The sequence below is a fragment of the Bombus terrestris genome, chromosome 9 (genome assembly GCF_910591885.1).
Source record: "Bombus terrestris chromosome 9, iyBomTerr1.2, whole genome shotgun sequence".
NCBI classification, from domain to species: Eukaryota; Metazoa; Arthropoda; class Insecta; order Hymenoptera; family Apidae; genus Bombus; species Bombus terrestris.
This window is the reverse complement of record NC_063277.1, coordinates 11,409,250-11,428,118: the sequence shown is the minus strand read 5'-3', so window position 1 is coordinate 11,428,118 and position 18,869 is coordinate 11,409,250. Positions and strand designations below refer to the sequence as shown.

General features: G+C 39.5%; 1 protein-coding gene across 14 annotated transcripts in view; it reads left to right on the top strand.

Moving 5' to 3' along the window:
- Positions 1-6,549: 6,549 nt before the first annotated feature.
- LOC100648213 (sex determination protein fruitless) overlaps positions 6,550-18,869 on the top strand; it is an 85,435-nt gene continuing 73,115 nt past the window's right edge. For 5 of the 14 annotated variants that reach the window (XR_007225087.1, XR_007225086.1, XM_048408435.1 and 2 more), the window contains exons 1-4: positions 6,555-10,367; positions 13,623-14,176; positions 15,421-15,600; positions 18,634-18,757. Coding sequence is in view for 12 of the 14 variants with exons in the window: in XM_048408435.1 (XP_048264392.1) it covers positions 10,316-10,367; positions 13,623-14,176; positions 15,421-15,600; positions 18,634-18,757 (910 nt within the window). In the remaining 2 variants the exon portion in view is untranslated. The other 9 variants (XM_048408432.1, XM_048408434.1, XM_048408431.1 and 6 more) reach the window with 7 other exon arrangements.

The following is an 18,869-nucleotide window of genomic DNA, read 5'->3' as shown; positions in this document are numbered from 1 at the left end:
AGCTGATTTTTCTTTCTCGGTTCTGGTCGGATAGTATCTTCTCCCTCGAGGGTAAAAGCCGACTGTGTCGCGGAAAGTCAATGAGACAGCTGTGGCTGTGACCAACTCCCTCAATGGCTGATTATAACAAACTCTGCCGATGAATCGATTAGAAACCGGATTTATCTTCCCTTTTATCACGTACAATTACTCGATCGTGATCTTGGTCTCTTCATTGAATTCAGTTTTCCTTAGTTTATACGATAAAGACGCGCCTAACGGCGATGAGCGTTACTTTACCTCGGCAGGCTTTTCATCAGTCCTCGACACCGTAAGATACATCCCGCGATAAGAAGAAAGTTTACGGAGATAGCTGACGTATTAATTAGCCGGCGCGTATTAATCTTCGTCGAGTAATCGAAACAAGTAACGAACGTCGTGCCCGTCATCGTGGTACACTGGCGCGAAACTTTTAATATTTCATGGTGTCATTTCCTCCTTTTTGCTCTTTTCTTTATCCTTTTCCCTTCTTTTTTTTTCTTTTTTACTGAAAACTCGTGCACAAGATGGACAATAACGCTGGGGCATCGATAGATTAACGACAAGATCGGATCCATCGTAACGTGGACGGGGAGTAACGCTGAGGAAAAGGAAATTAACAACTTCTCTTTTTCCTCGATCGTCAATTTTATTGCGACTTCTCGCCTCCACTCGGCAGGCAGATTCATCCTGGCTAGTTGATTGCACGGAATTTACTCGAAAGACCCAAGATATGCCCGATACACACAACGAAGAAGATGACGAAATGAGAGTGGTCGATAGTTGCACGACGCTCTTTCCAGTATTCCGTTTTCCTCATCCCCTTCAGCTCTTCTCCTTACTCCTTCGCGGAACTCACTCCAGTTTCCATGCGAACGACGGCCCCGTGCTTCGCTTTCTTCGCAGTTTAACGTAACATCTATACAAGTTCGTTGCGATACGTGTTCCAATGCAACCGTACAGCTACATTGTCGAAAGCAACAATGACGGCGACTTGTTTTCCTTCCTCCGCCACTCTGCTCTCTTTCAGTTTCTTTTTTCCCGCCGCTGTTCCTCCACATTTCTAATACGACCAAATGAGCTACGTCCTTCGCATAGGCGAGAGCGTTAAACAATGAAATCTCCCAATTATGGTAAACTGGTAAATTAGACGACAGATGGGTTTAATGACTGGACGTTGAAAGAAGTTTTGTTCGGTAGAGATCTAAGCCTTCTCGCACGATGAATCAATGTTATCAGCGAAGTTTAAGTCATCACAAATTTACTATCATTTGTATCATCTTCTTCTAATAAAGATGAAGCCTGCCATATTATTTTGACAGATAATTTCTTTCATCTTCAAGTAACTTGCGTAATTTCATGATGTACTTTGGGAATGGTCGTAGAATTCGATTCTGTGAAGTTTAAAGCAGGTCTCTTCGATGTAAAGTACATATTCCCCCTTACGTCGGTGTAAACATTCAAAATTCTTTGATGTGATTTGCGAGTCATTTCGTGAAATATCCATATGTTAATTTTGCAACGTATCCATATAGATTTTACGCTCAAATTCCTTACATTTCTTTCATCATTCATCATAACTTCGGTTTTGAAATGAAGACGACATTGTATCTGAATGTTCTGTATATTATTACACCCTGTTTTAAATAATTCTTCGCATTCTGCCATTTTTCAACATCTGCAGATATTTCGCAATCGACGATCCCTCGAAAGCACGTTTAGTAATTCGATCCTTCTATCATACTCGGTAGATACTTGTACTGATACTTTCGTAGTTATGATTTTTAATGTTTGCGATGGTAGAAAACATGCTATTAATAAAATCTTGTTATTAGTCGAAGAGAATACGAGGAGAAACGTTTCCTGAGAAAATATTTCTGATATATTCCGCGGAGACTTGTTGTAGAAAGCAACTTCTACTAAAAGCCGCTTCAAATGTTGCATAAAACTTTAATTTATTATAACGAGTGTAACGACAAGAAGAAAATAAAATCTCCATTTCTCGCTTCAACGACGTACAGGCAGAAGCTTACAGCAGCTAAATTGGAATTTCGAACCATTTCAATTCACTCGGAACGATTCAAACTGTCTAACTGCTTTAATATTTTCTTTATTCCATCCTAGAAACAAAATATCTGCGGGACAAATTGAAAAATCTCTTTGACCTTTTGCAGAAATATATTCGCTCTCAGTCATTAAAACAAAGAGCCACTCTAACTCAGCCTACCCAATCAACGCTCTGACGAAAAAATGTCGTACATCGAAAAATATTTAAATATATGGTATATTAAGTTTAGAACAAATGCTATTCCTGGTTCGAAGAGGAAACTGAAATTGGTATAACAAGATGTCATCGGACGCTAACTGGAATGTTCAACTCCATTCATCCCACGCACTGAATATAACGTAATATCACGATCATTTATTCTCATTTTTATCAAGCTTTGAACGATGAAACGTTGAATAGTTGTAAGGCTTGAAAGCTTGCACGAGCTACATGAACATTTCCTCCTATTATATTATTACTAATCGGTAAAGCAGCCATGTCTGAGCGTGATACGATGGTAAAAAATTAAACAATCCAAAATGAAAGATGACAAATTCTCGACAGTATTTGTTTTCAGTCCTCTTCTTCAGTCCGCGAGCGCGATGTTCGTACGTCTGGCTTTGGCAATCAGCGAATATTTACAGATGTTTTCCAAATTTATTAACGCACGCCTTTCGTGTCGAATGCAGTGAAAACATTTCGCATTTCGATAGTCCTTCGCGGTTCGGCTGCGTCGATGGCATCGTGTAGCGTTCGCGAAGGAGGTGCGAAGCACAGTGGCCAGAACATTGTCCTCGCGAATTCATTTCCTTCGTTCCGAGGAAGGTCTCGAGATGTTCGATTCGATACGACGTTCCATTGAAAAAACGTGATTGGAATAAAATAGCGAATCGTCCGAATCTTCAGACAGAACAGGAGCAGCAATAGCCGGCGTGTAGAGTCTTTTTCTTTACTTTTGTTCTTTTCTTTTTTCAAAGACAGTCGCGTCTTTGCCCTGATTGAATTTACAATTTTTGAGATGGAAAATTGCACACGAGCGATCGCGTGTATCACGGACCGGGGCGTCGATTCATCGCAGCCACGCAATTTGGCATAGCACGTGCTGTTAGCAAACCGACGCGACGGCTACAAATTGATGCCCTCTGGGCCCAATGTCGGTAAATTAATAGAGCCAGCGTTAAGTTCAATCGATGATGCGCAATAAATTGATGAAATCGTTATTGCACAGTCCGGTATTATTTAATCAGCGATGCACACTTCATTCAAGCACAATTTTCTGAATAACCGTGCATAACTAGATGCTCGAATAACACTCCGGAGCCTGGTCCGGCCATTGTTCATCGACGTCGATGATACACTGTAGGACGCTTCATGCTACCGCGCTTCGTTAATGACACCGACCCCCTCGGTGTATCGCGACGTCCCCGGAGAGACACTTGCGTCCCTGCAGCGTCTTCCTTCGTGGGCTATTTTTTCTCCCCTTGCGATACGTCGAGCTTTTACCTTCTTCTAGTCGAATTTTTCCACTTTGTCGTCGTTCGAGTGCCAAATATGCGAAGCTGCCAGCAAACCGTACCGCGGGATCGTGCGGTTCGAAATTGCCCAAAAAAAGGAAAGAAGAATATTTCCCTTTCCTTTAGAACGGTGTGGGAGAAATATGACTACGTGACAATGATCAGAGAATTCCCTTTCGCGAGTTTCCTCTTCCGTTTTTCTTTTTCGACACGAAACTTTCATGCGATCGCACCGTGGCCTTTGTTCTTACGTCCGCATCTTGGACCTAGTTCCACGTTACACGTACTCGCTGGGCTTGGTAAACTCGTAAGCGTGCGCGTGACAGGTAATAGGTAACAGTTATTCGCAACGGCTCGGTGAAAATCCCGGGAAGTTTATTAAAGGCCTGGCCTCTTGACGCGCACGGCAAACGAAAAGTTTCATTTGAGTATACACGAGTCGGCGTACCACCTAAGTCTACGGTATTCTGCTTCTTTTAATTCCTCCTCTTCCTCTCGTCTTTTGTCCACGATTTTTATCTCTCGAACCGGGCGCATCGTTGTAATACAGTTAGTTAACGACCGTCTCCTCTCCTGTATACTTCAAATAAGGAAAATCCAACGTCGCCTGGTTTTACTGAAACATTTGGAAGAAGCACAATCCCACAATCCCACCGAGAAACCGGAGTAAATACTTTATTTCAATCTTTGGAGGCCCCGTGTCTCTTATCTAGAAGGGTAGTCACAATGCGATCTTTTCAATCGGATCAAGTACAGAGTACCCCTTCACAGACGTGCATTTAAGATCCGCGAATGTTTTGCGGAGGAGATGTAAACCGACCGTTATATTCGTTAATCCACTCTTGACGCAGTTAACGATCAGAGCGAGAGAGGGAGGGAATCCTTGGAAACAGTACAATGCGATCCAAGGCACGCCGTGAGACGCGCTCGGCCTTGATAGCTTTCGATGTAATCTGAAATTAATGCACGTTACGAGTTACGTGGTTGAAGCAGCGCATAAGCGTCACGAAGACTAAAAGAAATTTAAGATGCCACGGGACCCGGCCTGAATACAAATTAAACGCAGAGATGGTACACGTGGCTACGGTCCCTCAAAAATGGATAATACGCAAATTCCTTTCTCTGGTCACGCAAATCTAGCTAAGCTACGTTCTAAACTCTCGTCGAACGTTGTACTTTCCTTCGGACACGCAGTCTCTTTTTGGAAATTAGAGCGAGTCCGACAGGATCATCCCGGTTGACATGGAACCGTTGTCCAGCGTGTGATCTCGAACTTGCGCCGACACGACGTGACCTTACGACTTCCAATGGTCTTGTCGTTTCGAGGACATGACCATTCCTCACATTCCTTTCAGTTGTTAACACGCGAGACTCACTTGTAACGATAAGCATATGCGATAATTCGCTAATCGTAAGCGATTTAAGATCGTAGCGTTCGTTCTACGAATGTTTCGACGAAATATGGCGCGTTTAACATCGGATCGTTTGTTAACGAGCCTTCAACATCTTCCTGACCCTGCATCAATATTAGAGTAACGACACGGCTTGTGAGCTGTCAGCTATTAGTAGTTAGTTACCGTTCGCGTGCCGCCGCTGCTCGCTGTGGAAGACCCTCATCTAGGACGCACCGTGTCCTTACGAGACTTACGACGTACACTCGCACTTGAACCGTTTGTCGACCAGAACACGCGCAGTGACTACGATTCAATCGGAACGTTACAAGTAGAATTAGCGACACATTTTTAGAAACGCATATAAGTTCTCTCTTATGCATAGGGTTATCGTGCTCGAGCACACGGAACGCATAGGATTGCACCGATAGGATTACCGAGTCGCAGAACATCGGTTATGTTACGGCTGATAATACCTACGAATCGTGTAACGCACAGAGGGATCTCAGAGGCTTCGCTAGAAATGCATGGAGCCGACCGTTGTAACATCCAGGTTCTCTCCCGTGGTGATCGTGTAGCATGGTACCGATGGATAGGGTAGACGTGGATCGAGCGATAATATCGGCTGCGCTTCGTTCGGCCACGAGCGTGCGAGGAACTCGAGGGCGAAAACCGCAGTCGAACCTCGGCGACGTTCTCAGTGGTCAACTTCGAACACAGATAGGACAGTGGCCCGGAGAGTAGCGAGAGCTTGTGGACGAAGATGAACGGGATACGCGCAGGCGGAATGGGGGTAAATAGACGAGCGGAGGAATAGAAGGAGAGGGTGAGAGAGGGTTAAACAGAAAGCGAGAGGAAAAGAGAAAGGGGAATAGGGTGAGAGGGTGAGAGGGTCGAAGGCGAGAAAGATAGAAGAGGGAGGCAGGCGCGTGAAGCGAGATAGAAGAGAAACAGATAGATTAATAGAGAGAGGGAGAACCGTGGCAGGTGCAGGAGAGGATTCGCGTACGGGCGGGTTAGTTGTGCGTACCAATCGCGGGTGCAGGGTACGTCCGCAGGCACGCAGGAGGAGGTGAAAACCGGGCACAGCCCCAGGAGCGGAGGGTCCCGGCGAACGGGGCAAAACCGCCCACGCTGCTTCCTGGGGACCGGCGCGCGTCTGCTCGCGCTGCGACGAGTGCAACGCATTGAGTACCGCGCGCGAAAACGGGCTTCAACGCGACTCGGTTGGGTGGTGGCCCGCTGTTCACTCGTCGGAGAGAAAACGCGAGACAAGGAGGTACGCGAGACAAGGAGGTACGCGAAGAGCGACAGGGATGAGAAGAAAAAGAGAGGGATGCGTGAAGGAGGAAGGGTGAAGAACGGAAGAGGAAGAGGAGGACAGTGGAGAAGGAAGAAGGGTGGCAGGGGTTGAGTCAGGGTAGGAGGTTAGCGGGGACGAGTGAGCTCTGGCGGAGGTTGGGCGACGGGGGTGGCGGCCGATTCTCGGTTGGTGGCGAAGGCTGAAGGGGAGAGAGAGGTGGCGGCGGTAGTGGCGGCGGCGGCGGCGGCGGCGGCGAACATAAAATCCCTCGCACATGCCTGGTGCATTCATTAGGGGGGATGTGTCCGTGCAGCGTACACGTCGACCTGCATCCACGCCACCCTCTCTCTCTCTCGGCGCCACCCCTGGCCTCAGTCGCGCTTCGCGGCCAACTTGGTACACACGCCACTTTGTTGTTTCTCCCTCTCGGAGTTTCGTTCGCATTTGTACGTCTTTGACGTCGCGTCGCGAGATAATCGTGCTACGCGAAAATATTTCGTTTCGATCTTGCCTGGTCGATCGTCGATTCAACGAGAAAAAGTAATCACCGACGGTCGTTATTAACACAACTTTCTCTGATTACGCCGTCTGTGTTTCTCGTTTTTACATATCGAAACTTCCTTTCCTGCCTTGCTTCTTCGTTCGTTCGATTTGACGCGTTTGCGATCATGAATGACGAACGTTTCATGAATTGAAGATACCGTATAACATCTACTCGGTGTCGAACGATTATTGCGAGTGCGTTCTTTCCGTTGGTAACTATCGTGTGCGCGAATGTACTGTCCATGAAGAAGGCAGAGATCGCAGTTCCATCGTGAAACGCAAAAGAAGCTGCCTGCTGATCGTTCCTTCCGTGAATGTGAAGAGGATCGTCTTCGTTCGTCACCAAGAAGGATTGTCCCCGTAAGATCGTCGCGGAAGATCTTCACGTAGGAGGATCAAAAGGGATCCTTCCTCTGAATCTGCATGGTGCGGCTACACGCCAGGTCGACAGGATTTCATGTTCACGAATTTCAGTAAACCAGGTAACGATGCGCCTAATCCGCCTTCACGGTATCGGCGCGTCGATTTTCAGATTTTCCTTCGCGCGACACCCTCGCGTCGTTAGCTCTATCGAGAGAATACGTTCAATTTGCGCGCTCGGCTTTCCTCTGGCTGCACGCGGTGGTTCGCTTAGAGGGGAGGCCAGCTGTGGATTCGCGCCTATTCCGTGGCCCGCAAACAACCTACCAGAACCGGACCCATCGATCGCGAGATCTAGAGGCATGCGTCGCGTGTTACTCTCTCTCTCACTTTGTCAATCTCTCTTCGAGAGACTAAGACGCAACCCACGTCGAGGCAAAAACGTTCAACTACCACCGATCAAATACGACGTTGATATTTCTTGTAGCACGACCGTTTAAACGCATTTGTTTGGCCAGTTTTTATCGACGCGCTAGCCTCGTTCGTTCGTTGATCCGCTGTTTTGACAGTTCGTTTTCTATTTTTACGCGAGTCGATAATCGGATAGGAAAATAAGGGAAATGGTTGCACCGTTCAACGTAGAAAATATGCGGGATGTATCGAAACCGAGGGATCAGAATCCCTAGTTAAATTCCGTAACTGGTCGGAAAACTGTATAGTTTAGCGGATTTCGATAATATGCTCAGTAAACTAGACTGTATTTATTGGTTTACCGTCCGATTGAAACATAAACTCGCTGAGCGCGGACAAAAATACGCGGTAACGCGATTGTCGATTCTCGAAAATATATTCGCCAAAGAACGCGTGCGTGGCCTATTTCGTGACCATCGTATCGTTTTCATTGTTTCGCGTACAGTAAAACCAGGCAAAAGATGTTCCTTCACGCTGTAGATGAGAACAAGGAAAATTTACGGGCGATGAAATTTCAATAAGCGAAACGAATATGAAAGTTAGAACGCGCGAAGACTGACTTTTGCTCAATGAAATGATAAAAAATCTATTTTTTTAAATACGTAGCTTTATAGTAACAAATAAAGGAAATCGAAAATTGTACGTAAGATAGATCATAAAATTAGCAATATAGTACATATCGTATTTCATGTCGGAAGAATTACATTTCAACTGAAACGAAGAAACGTTATTTCTCAGTTTCTAGATGCTTCAATTTAAGGTTTGTAATTGGCCGAAGTGCGCGACGAATAAATACGCAACTATGCAATTACTCATTATGTAGCTTACATCTAAAATTGCAATTTACCTAGTTGCGTAAGGTGATAAATATTAAATTTCGCAATTTTTCATAGGAGACAGCGGTAGAAAAGAAAGGTAGAGAGGGAATAAAGAAACTCATTTCTTCCTCGAATCAGAATTCGAAATACGTGAAATGATATTTCTGAATCGGAAACGTTCTTCGGCCTGTACAAACGAAACATTCCTTAAAATATAATTTAAAAGCGACGTCCTACGGGCACGTGTTTTTATGAAAGTTTGTAATGCAAATTTCCTAGAAATATACCGATCGTTTCACAATCGAAAAATAGGATTCGAGAGAAATAAAACCGAGCGAAGAATTTTATGCGCTAAGATTCGAAATAAAAAAGACGAGCCGTATGTAGTTACGTTAGAATTTTCTCGGCATTATTTGCGCAATGTTTCTCCGGTAACGTTCTTTCCTTATGCAAATACAGAATGCTCTCCTTACATCGTGCACTTCGGTGGACAAATATTACAGTAACGGTATATCAAGATTAATTTTTAATCCTTTACGATGAGCGGTGGGAAACGAACCATATTTTATCATGCGCGCATGTAGTTTTTCCGTGCATCGAGTTAGCGTTGATTAAAAGAAAAATAAGGTAAAAATAGAATTAACAAAAAAAGGAGAGAAAAAGCAAAGAAAAATAAGTATCATGAACATATTTCACGTTTTATAAACCGATGAACAGTTATCGTTCATTTTCTATAGCTTGATGCAGCAGACGATGCTCTTATTAAAACAAACTGGTCGAAAGTTCGAACATAATCAACGCCAAACAATGTGTTTACACTCTACCTTTCTGAAAAAGACGACGAGAGAGAACAGAAAGCAATTTCTCGTGTCTCTTTTTTACCGTACGTCTGTCGAACGTATCGTGACGTCGTCCAAGATGACGCATCGATATCGATCGAATCTTTTGATCGCAGAAAATCGATGAAGTATATATCGCGCGAGAAAGAGAAAGAAAGAGAAAGAGAGAGAGAGAGTGAGAGGGAGAGATAGAGACAGAAAGGGAAATTAATTCGCAGTATAACTACGACTTTCAATTGTCTTGTACTAGCAGCAATACTTGTGTAACGCGTAAGAACGTTTAATAAAGGCCCCGAAGTTACTGCGGCAAAACGTCTCGATCTTTTCAAAATTACACGTTTAAAGCGTGCTATTTCTTCTCCTTCTAAGTTATACCACCGCATTGTCGCTAAGAAAACGTACGACCGAGCGCAGCAGCCTGCGTCTTTTATCGAGACAGCGTATTTTATGCGAACTTTCTTACCACTGCATTAAACTTTACTGCACTGTCGTGAATCCGTTGCGTTTTGTTCGAGCGTGAATTATGTATACCAACGTGTACGACACTCTTTTCGTTGCGAGTTTTAGTCCGAACGATCGGACCAAGTACCGAACAAAAATCGAAGATACTTGAAGAACGATCGTGCACGTACATGCGTCGATCCATTAATTATTCATCACGACAAAGAGAAGAAAAGATAATTAGAAGTTTTATCGCGAAATGCCGCGCTAATAGTCTGTGTTGGGTAATTTACGAGGAATCGGCGCGCGCGCAGTTAACGCGCGAACATGCGCGCAGCGCGAGAAGATCGCGCAAGCCGCGTGGCACCGCTGCATTTCCGGTATGCACCGCGCGAAGATCGTCCCTGAAGATCTGCCAGCCGCACGGAAGACAGAAACATGTCTTTTTTTTTTGCTGCGCGACTTCTCAACGCGCTAGGGCGAAAAACAGCGACGTATTCAGCCACAATACGATATACCTGATTCCACTTGTTTTCCTCGTGGAACAATCAAGGCCATCGCGAGATAATTATGCAGATAACGGTGATGCTCGCCGATATCCCAGCTGTAGGAGGATCTACAGGTCCGTTCCTTGCTTTACTATTTTTCTCTTTGTATGTCTGTTCTTTAATATCGCCGATCTTTGCTCTTTCACACATACGCATGCACATGATTCAGTGTTGAATATTCTTGTTGATTTTAATTTTTTCTGACGACCATGTAGACATGTCATATTTACATATGAAACATATGTATATATATTACTTTAGAAGCAGATTCTTTTCTCGAACGGTATCTATAGACAACTCGCTCTAGGAACCGGTTCGCACAATTAATTGCGTAACCATTTAGTTGACCCAGGATGATGTTGTTAATGTCTAGTAAACGAGCAGGCTCTTTGTTAGTAATAGCTTTGCGTTCTTCGATGCGATAAAATTGGCTCCGACGCGATTAAAAAAGTCCGTGTAAACGCGCTAATAGCTAACTACTGCAGCCTTTCCAGTACTTATTCATCGATGAAACGAGTAAATCCGACTTGATACCACCGGATACGATTACTCGTTCTCTCTTCTACTTCTTCTGTTTCCTTTAATTCTCCCGTTTGTACTATCTGTCACAGTCATCCGAACGAGGGGAAAGAGAAGGAAAAGCTGAGAAAAAAAATATATATATGTATATATCGTGAGAAATTTTCTACGAGAACGCGAGACGGAACAAGAAGTAGATTCGAGCAGCGAATCATTTAAAGTTTCCCCCTTTCGCAGAATACTTTCGAATTCACTATACGTCCTGATACGGTTAATAATATTCTCCCTTTCGCTTATTTACGGGTCTCTCCTAAACGAGATGTTTTCATCAGGGTAATATCTGTTATAATTTACGACAACGCCTAGCCGCGAAGCGAAAGTGCATCACGAAGCAAAACGCGAAGCTTCTTTAAACGAAGTTATCGGTTTAAAATGTTTTCAGTCGGTGAATCAGTAAAAATATTGCGGCCCTAACAGCAGCATCTATTGTCTTCATTGCCAGGCCAATCGTTTAAAATCCTCAGAAACACACGAGCCTGAGATAAATTCAATTATACTCACTGTGTTATCCGCTTAATACACTGAATTCCTATTTGCCAACACGACCGTATCTTCGTCAGGGACAAGCAGACGAATAGTAATTTTGCGCAGTGCCAATCAAAGTGCGGATTAAATCTGTTAATGGTCGGGCAAAGCTTGTAAATCCATATTCGAAAACCAATTAAGGAGATTTTCCAATTTTCCCGCTACCTATTGATTTTGAATGGTTAACGCGATTATCGTTCGGCTCGCGGACGGCCGAAATTAATATCAGAAAGCTTACGATTTACGCGAATTACCGTTTAGTGGAGTCAAATGAAGTCGATCGACTTCTTTACATTGCATGATTTTCCGTGAAATGTAATCCCCTCTCGTATAACGTAGCGCAAATACGTCCGTTTAACTAATGGACCAGCAGAAAAAGAAACGGGCTTATGAAAAAAGAGTGGCAACATTTTCGTGTTCATCAATCGTGTTTCATACGAGGAAGTAGTTACGTGATAATAACTTTGCAAACAAATCTTTAGATTAGATTTCGATTTTTAAGGAGGGTGGGATTTGTTCAAGAATAAAGCGGATTTTAAGGTTTTCTTTTTATAGCATCTGGTTCAAGGATCTATGAATTTTACATGCATTACGTGCATTACAATATCGTAACAGGGTATAAGTTTGCCACGTTTCACCGGAAACCGAATTTCCGTGTAACATTTTCAAAAGTATCACACGATGTATCTAAACGTATTTGTAAAAAATGCTTTATAAAAAGTAAAAAAAAAAAAAAAGAGAAAGGAAGAGAAATTAATTTTTACTATGATAATTGTTTTCAATCACATGATTAGCTTTGTAAAATGAATAGGAATCGTTTCGTTTATTCTGATTATTATGGAAACATTTCAAGCTCTTAAACTTTCACGCTATATACGACGATTGAAATCATTTATATTCATGATAGTACTATGATAGGAATTTTGTTGACAAGAGGAAAGAGTCCATTGGAGAAAGCATAATTTCTGCTAAAATAAGGCGCTTCAAGCCGTCAATAAGATAAATGCGTTTATCACGATATTCGTTTAGTAAAAGTAGTTGAATTGGGAATTTGTTTACATTTTTTAACTTCTAACGTTCACGTATTCTATAATTTATACATTTCGACAGTAATTTTGTTTGGGTAAATTATGCATCGCGTGTTATTTCCATTTTGGATTTACAATCGTATTATTATTATTATTATTATTATATCATATCGTATAGGAACGTTGAAAACGGAAAAATAAACTTTTGCATAACGATATTTTAATATAAGTCATTGTTTTCTACTTTTCGAAAAAACAGATAATATTTTTCTTAGGTTTTTGTTGCATCTTAGGCTGAAATTAGCATTATTGGAAATATGGATACAAAAGTACGTAAATATAAAGTGAAACAAACGTTCAATTAAACCGAAATTGTCGAGAGAAGTCGTATTGCGTGACTAGCAACGTTTGAATTCGAGCGCCCTTCGCGCCATTCCCCCCGGCAGATGCACGAAGGTCAAAAGTATTTTAAAAATAAGGCCGTAGGCATTGGCAGATTGGTATGGTAGTGGACGTTAAGGGTCGGGTGGCGTTGTAATGGCAAAAAGTTTGCGAAAGGTGAGTAATCATCGGGACGATAAACAAACTCGGGTCGTTAGTGTATACGATGCGTTAGTTAGCTGGCGCTGGGTTTAGGTAAATAAAGCCGCGTGTGAAGCGTGTTTGAATGGTTAGAAATCGAGCATCAACAAATCGAGTTTTCGCGAGAAGGCTCGTGGCTAGACGAGTACGGCCGACAATGGCGCCCAAGCCTCGCGAATATTGACATTGCCGAAAACATTATCTTCGAATATAGGATATTATCATATCCGTGGGTGACACATACTGCGTCGCAATTAATACTCTAACCTTCTTTTAATTCGCGTTACATTTGTCGAAGTGAAATCGCGAACGCTGTTATTTTTCGGTTACTGAGGTTATGCGAAAAAATGTTTTTGGTACGTATAGTAGCGACGCGTGAACCCTGAAGGGTTTTACAGTTATACTGCAATGTGGCACATTTGCAGAAGCACGGAGGAAGTTGTGTGGGTCTAGAGTTGCGATATAATCTCTGAGGAGATATCGTCAGGCCGATATAGGAGAGTGTGCGTGAAGAAGGCGTGTGAGTTAACGTTTTAAGGGTTAGGGAGTCATTCTGTAGTCAGGGTGATCAAAGTCTCTAGTGTGGACAGTTCAGGGCAGCTAGTTTGGTTGTAGGGTTGGGATTGGAGATAGACAAGATGGACCAACAGTATTGCCTACGGTGGAACAATCATCCAGCCAACCTCACAGACGTTCTCAGCTCCTTGCTTGCCAGAGAGGCACTCTGCGACGTTACCCTGGCATGTGTTGGAGAGACATTCAAGGCACACCAGACGATACTCTCTGCATGCAGTCCATATTTTGAGAGCATTTTCCTCCAGAATACCCATCCCCATCCAATTATATTCCTGAAGGATGTCAATGAAACAGAAATGAAGGCATTGCTGCACTTTATGTATAAGGGAGAAGTTAACGTTAGTCAGCATCTGCTACCGATGTTCCTTAAAACAGCTGAGGCATTACAGATTAGAGGCCTCACTGATAATAGTGTAAATAACAAGGCAGAAGAGAAAAGTCCATCGCCAGAACCAGAAACACAATCTGGTGTTAGGCATACTGAATCGCCTAACCTTCAGCCTCTTCCTGAAAAGAGGAAACGAAAGGCCTCAGGCAGCTATGATGTTTCCCTTAGTGGTCCACCCAGTGAACGGTTCATGTCAGACTCTCAGGTATGTAATTTTAAATATTCTATATCAATGTTATTAATTTATGCATGTAAGTATCATGAGAGTTATGTTTTTACTCTTAAATAATTCAGATATCATACATTTTTCCTCTGTCATAGTTTGTGTTATTATTGTTTTCATTTTTAAGTTCATAATAAGCAATTATTTAATAAAATGTCTGCAACAACAGTATAATAGAATAAAAATAGTGAAATAGAATAATTCATTCTTTTTAATCGTGTCAAAAATATTTCTTTGTAAAAAATTTTAAATTCTTTTCTAATTCTTCCATATTTCTTTACAATATATGTGTACAAAATTTGTCAATATTTTTCTGTAAACATAATAAGAATTATGAAGTAGGTCACTTTCTTTTAATTTGTATCAGTTTTAAGATTTTTATGTACTCCGATAACTGTAAGTACTAGCTATTCCATTTCTAGATAATCTGTATCCTATTTAAAATGCTTGAGAAATAAACTATGATAAAACAAGAAGAAAATTATGTCTCAGTATAAAACAAAGTAAACAGAAATTTCAATAGTGGTGAAATAATATATATATTGTGTATTTTTGAAAATGGAGTACATAAAATGTGTGTTTTGTTTTCTTTATTGTACGTTTATTTTATTATCTAATTGCCGCATTTTTTGTATTATATGCAAGTTTATGTTGCGGTATTGGTTTCATGTAAATTTGTTGCTTTTAAATAAATCGTTTTCAAAACATATGCTCCCGCGAAGTTGCGCGCGTGCGTTGTGCATGCATGCGTACACGTATACACGTGTAGTCACGTGTGTATGCTCAAAATTTCCTTACAGGTAGCGCCTAAAATTCGAAGATAATGATCGCATTTTATTATCATTAAATTATATATCTATATGATTGGACAGCTTTCCAAATATCTGTACTTGTAACCTTGAGGTATATAGCAAATGCTGATCTTAAAATATCATTTCTGTCACAGACTAATCCTTTAGAATTAATGATGTTTTGGATAATTCCTCTCTTTAAGTAACTGTTCTGTATATTTTAATTTTGATAGAAATTTTCTAAATAATGTACAATAAAGAAAATAATTCAAAATTTGAGTCAATCAAAAGAATCTTTTTTTTCATTATAAAGAAGAAGTTTCCTTTATGTTGTAAATTTAAATATGCTAGATACAAGTATTATTACAACGATTATAAATAATTTTATTTGTAATGCTTCTAAAGTGCATAATTTTGTAATTTATTATTTTCCAGGCATCGTCACAATGTAGTTACAAATCAAGCCCTCCCGTGATTCCAAAGTTAAATAATGCCATGGGAGGTGATATGGAAGATGGTGGTAGACCTATGTCTCCTGCATCACAGCCACAACCTTCAATCAAGCAAGAGTTAGATCATCATTTGCCAGACTTCCATGACAACATTTCCCTCCCAGTAAGTACCCTTCAGCTTTTTTTTTTTTTTTTTTTATTAGTATGTTTTAAATATTTATGAGAAAGAGTTACAACACGCATGTAGTGTAATTGATAGCATGTAAATAGTTGACAATATGTAGTTATATGCTTCCTGTAATATGAAATTCATATAGTAAGTTGTAACATTTCTTTTTCTATGATTGCTGTATTATATTAGATTACTTATTAATTCAAAAAATAAATAACTTTTAACTATTCAATACAATATTTAAATTCGTCCATATAATTTTAATAAAAGTTGCTATGATCATTTATAATATTAAATATATATAACAAATCAATTTTTTTTCATATTTAAATTCATAGTTAAAAGTTTATATTTTCATAGTTAAAAGTTGCTTTAATGTAGTGTAAATTTTGATATTTTATGCATCATAATGGAATTAATCTTTTATATTACGTATTGCTTTTATTTCAGAATGTTATTTTATTCTATTTTATTGTTGTATTGTGTAACCAAATTGTATTTTCAAAGAAATACTTTAACATACACATGCATAGCTTGTAAGCTATTCGTGAAATTATACAATATGTCGAGTAGATTGTACAAAAAATGTGAAGTTTCGTTACTGTTCCTGTAATCAATGATTTTCTACTATTTTCCTACAACTACTCAGTCCAAGCAAACATGGGAAGGAAGGGATATTTAAATAGAGATACGAAATTGGCTTCTTATATGCTAAAAGACAAAATCAAAGATGTGTTGATTAAACACATATCCTTTCCTTCTCTGTTGACAGACTAGTGTGGAGTGGGAGGTTCAAAGAGATGGGAAGAGTGACGAAACTATGGATGTACAGAACATGACCCAAAATCAACAAGATCCTGCTGTGATACAAGTTTCTCGCGAAAGCACTATCATGGCTGGAGGTTCTATGTCTATCAATATGTCAGGGACTGCATTTAATAATCCTTACAAAGCTCCACAGAATCAATCTGTATCTTTAAAGTCTAATTCGCACAAGAGTAATAACGTAGAATATAATTCTTTATTTAGTTCACTTCCTGAAAGTAATGCCAGTGGTAAAAAGTTTCACAGTAATAATGATGTAAATAGATCAATAATTGTAAATCCACAGCCAAGCATGTCAATAACTCAATCAAGTTTATGTAATATTTCACAACGTCCTATTACACAAAGTAGAAGGGCTGGTAGATTCAAAATTGGATGGTTAGATATGTACTCTTGGCTTGAATATGACGAAAGAACGAATCTTATGTTTTGTAAATATTGTAGAAAATGGAGTGATTCAATTCCCGAAATACGTACTTCATTTGCTGCTGGGAATGGGAATTTTAGACTCGAGATTGTCAATCATCATGATAAGTGTAAGGCTCATAATTTGTGTGTAGCTAAAGAAAGCAAAGCAAAAGAAAATTATTCTTACATCATGGAAACCTGTTGATTTTTCATTATAATTGTATCTTAATAACAGCTGATTTTTGATTAATTTTGCTCAATTAAGGTTCAATCTAATTTCAATCATTAACAAAATATTTTGATCATACAAAAGAAGGTTTGATGAATGCTATAAAAAACTGTCAACATTTTTTTACTTCCTATTATTATAAGGCCTATATCTTCATATATGTCTGTAATTATTTAAGGCTGTACAAACTTTACCACCCATACCACATTTTGATAAAATTTAATTGTTATTTATTTCCTCTTAAAAACATGTTCATGCCATGATACATATTTTGAAAGCAGTTCAAAAGGATATATATCCTTCCTTATATTTCTCTCAGTTTTAATAAACCATTAAATTGTCTATGCAATTTTGGGTAAGTGAACATAAATTACGAAGCTTACCTTCTTTCAATATATATATATAGTTTCAAAATAAGTTTAAAATTGACATTTTTTACAAGACCTTCTATTTCTTTTACAAGATCTTTGTAATTAATTTTTATTGAAATGAACCAAATTTTAAATAATGATGTGTTTAATATTTCGTGCTATACATATATTTTCAATTGACTCAAGAATTTTAGCTCTTGTTGTGACATTTTTAAATATCTTATATTTGTATAATTAAAGTAAAATAATGTAAAATCCTTTTTTAAAGTTGTATGTATCTTAGCAGATATTGTATGACGAAATATTTTATGGAAATTATAAATAGTTTAAATATTTGATTTTAATATTACATCAAAATGCAACTGTTGTTCAAGTTTATAAAATTAATACATAGATGTCTAAGCGAAAAATATGTTTATGTATCTAATGATATCTTTAACGTGAAAAAATATTTACGCTTTCACGAGTTATATGCTAAAATTTACATTTGTATATTTTCGGGTCTAATATTTTTATGTAATAACATTTACACTGTCAGTGTGTGTTATTAACATTGAAGTATTGTTAGAAAGAAACGAATTACCAAAGCATGTGTATTTCTGTTATGAATATCTCTCGCGTGAAATGTAAATAAATGTGAAAATCCAATACTTTTATTATAGAGAATGCTGACTTTTTCTGTGAAATGTACGATTAAGCATGCATTTAAGATTTTAATGAATTGTCTTTCATGAAATCGACAAATTATATTTTCTTCTTCCTCCCTCCCATACTTATTATTATTAATTATGCAAATGGTAAATAAAAGACGACGTGATTCTGTTTTATTAATTTGAATCAATTTCAATAGTTCATTTTATTTATACAAACTAAAAAAAGTTCCTAGGAAACAGGAAAAGATAACATTTCGATTTCAATTTCATTTTCGATATTATCTCTTTTACTATCTCATGTTTCCAAATAAATTAAATATATTTAAAATGAATCCTTATCCGGTCAGATTATTCGAAAGTTAACATTTGTTTCCCTTATATTTCGTTCTATTTAATCGTTGTTTAATTTAGCGTAGTAGACGAATGCGATAACAGTAAAGTAACTGATATTTTTCGAGACGGAAGAATTTGTAGATAAATCCCTCGAAGTGTCTTTGTCCACAGTTGAATTTATAATGTATAATCGTGACGTGTGCAGGGTCATCCAGTTGGACTGCTAGGAGAAGAAGGAGGAGCAACAACAGGCACGCTAAGCGATGGTGTGTCAACAATTGAATCGTCCGAACACCATAATCCCCCAGAAATGCTCGACGGACTCGATGGTAAGACCTATAAATATCTATCATTATGATCAAAATTACATTTAGATTTCACGTATTTCCTTAGCTCCTTTGAACACCGTTATTGCAACGATGATTTTGATAAGTCATCTTT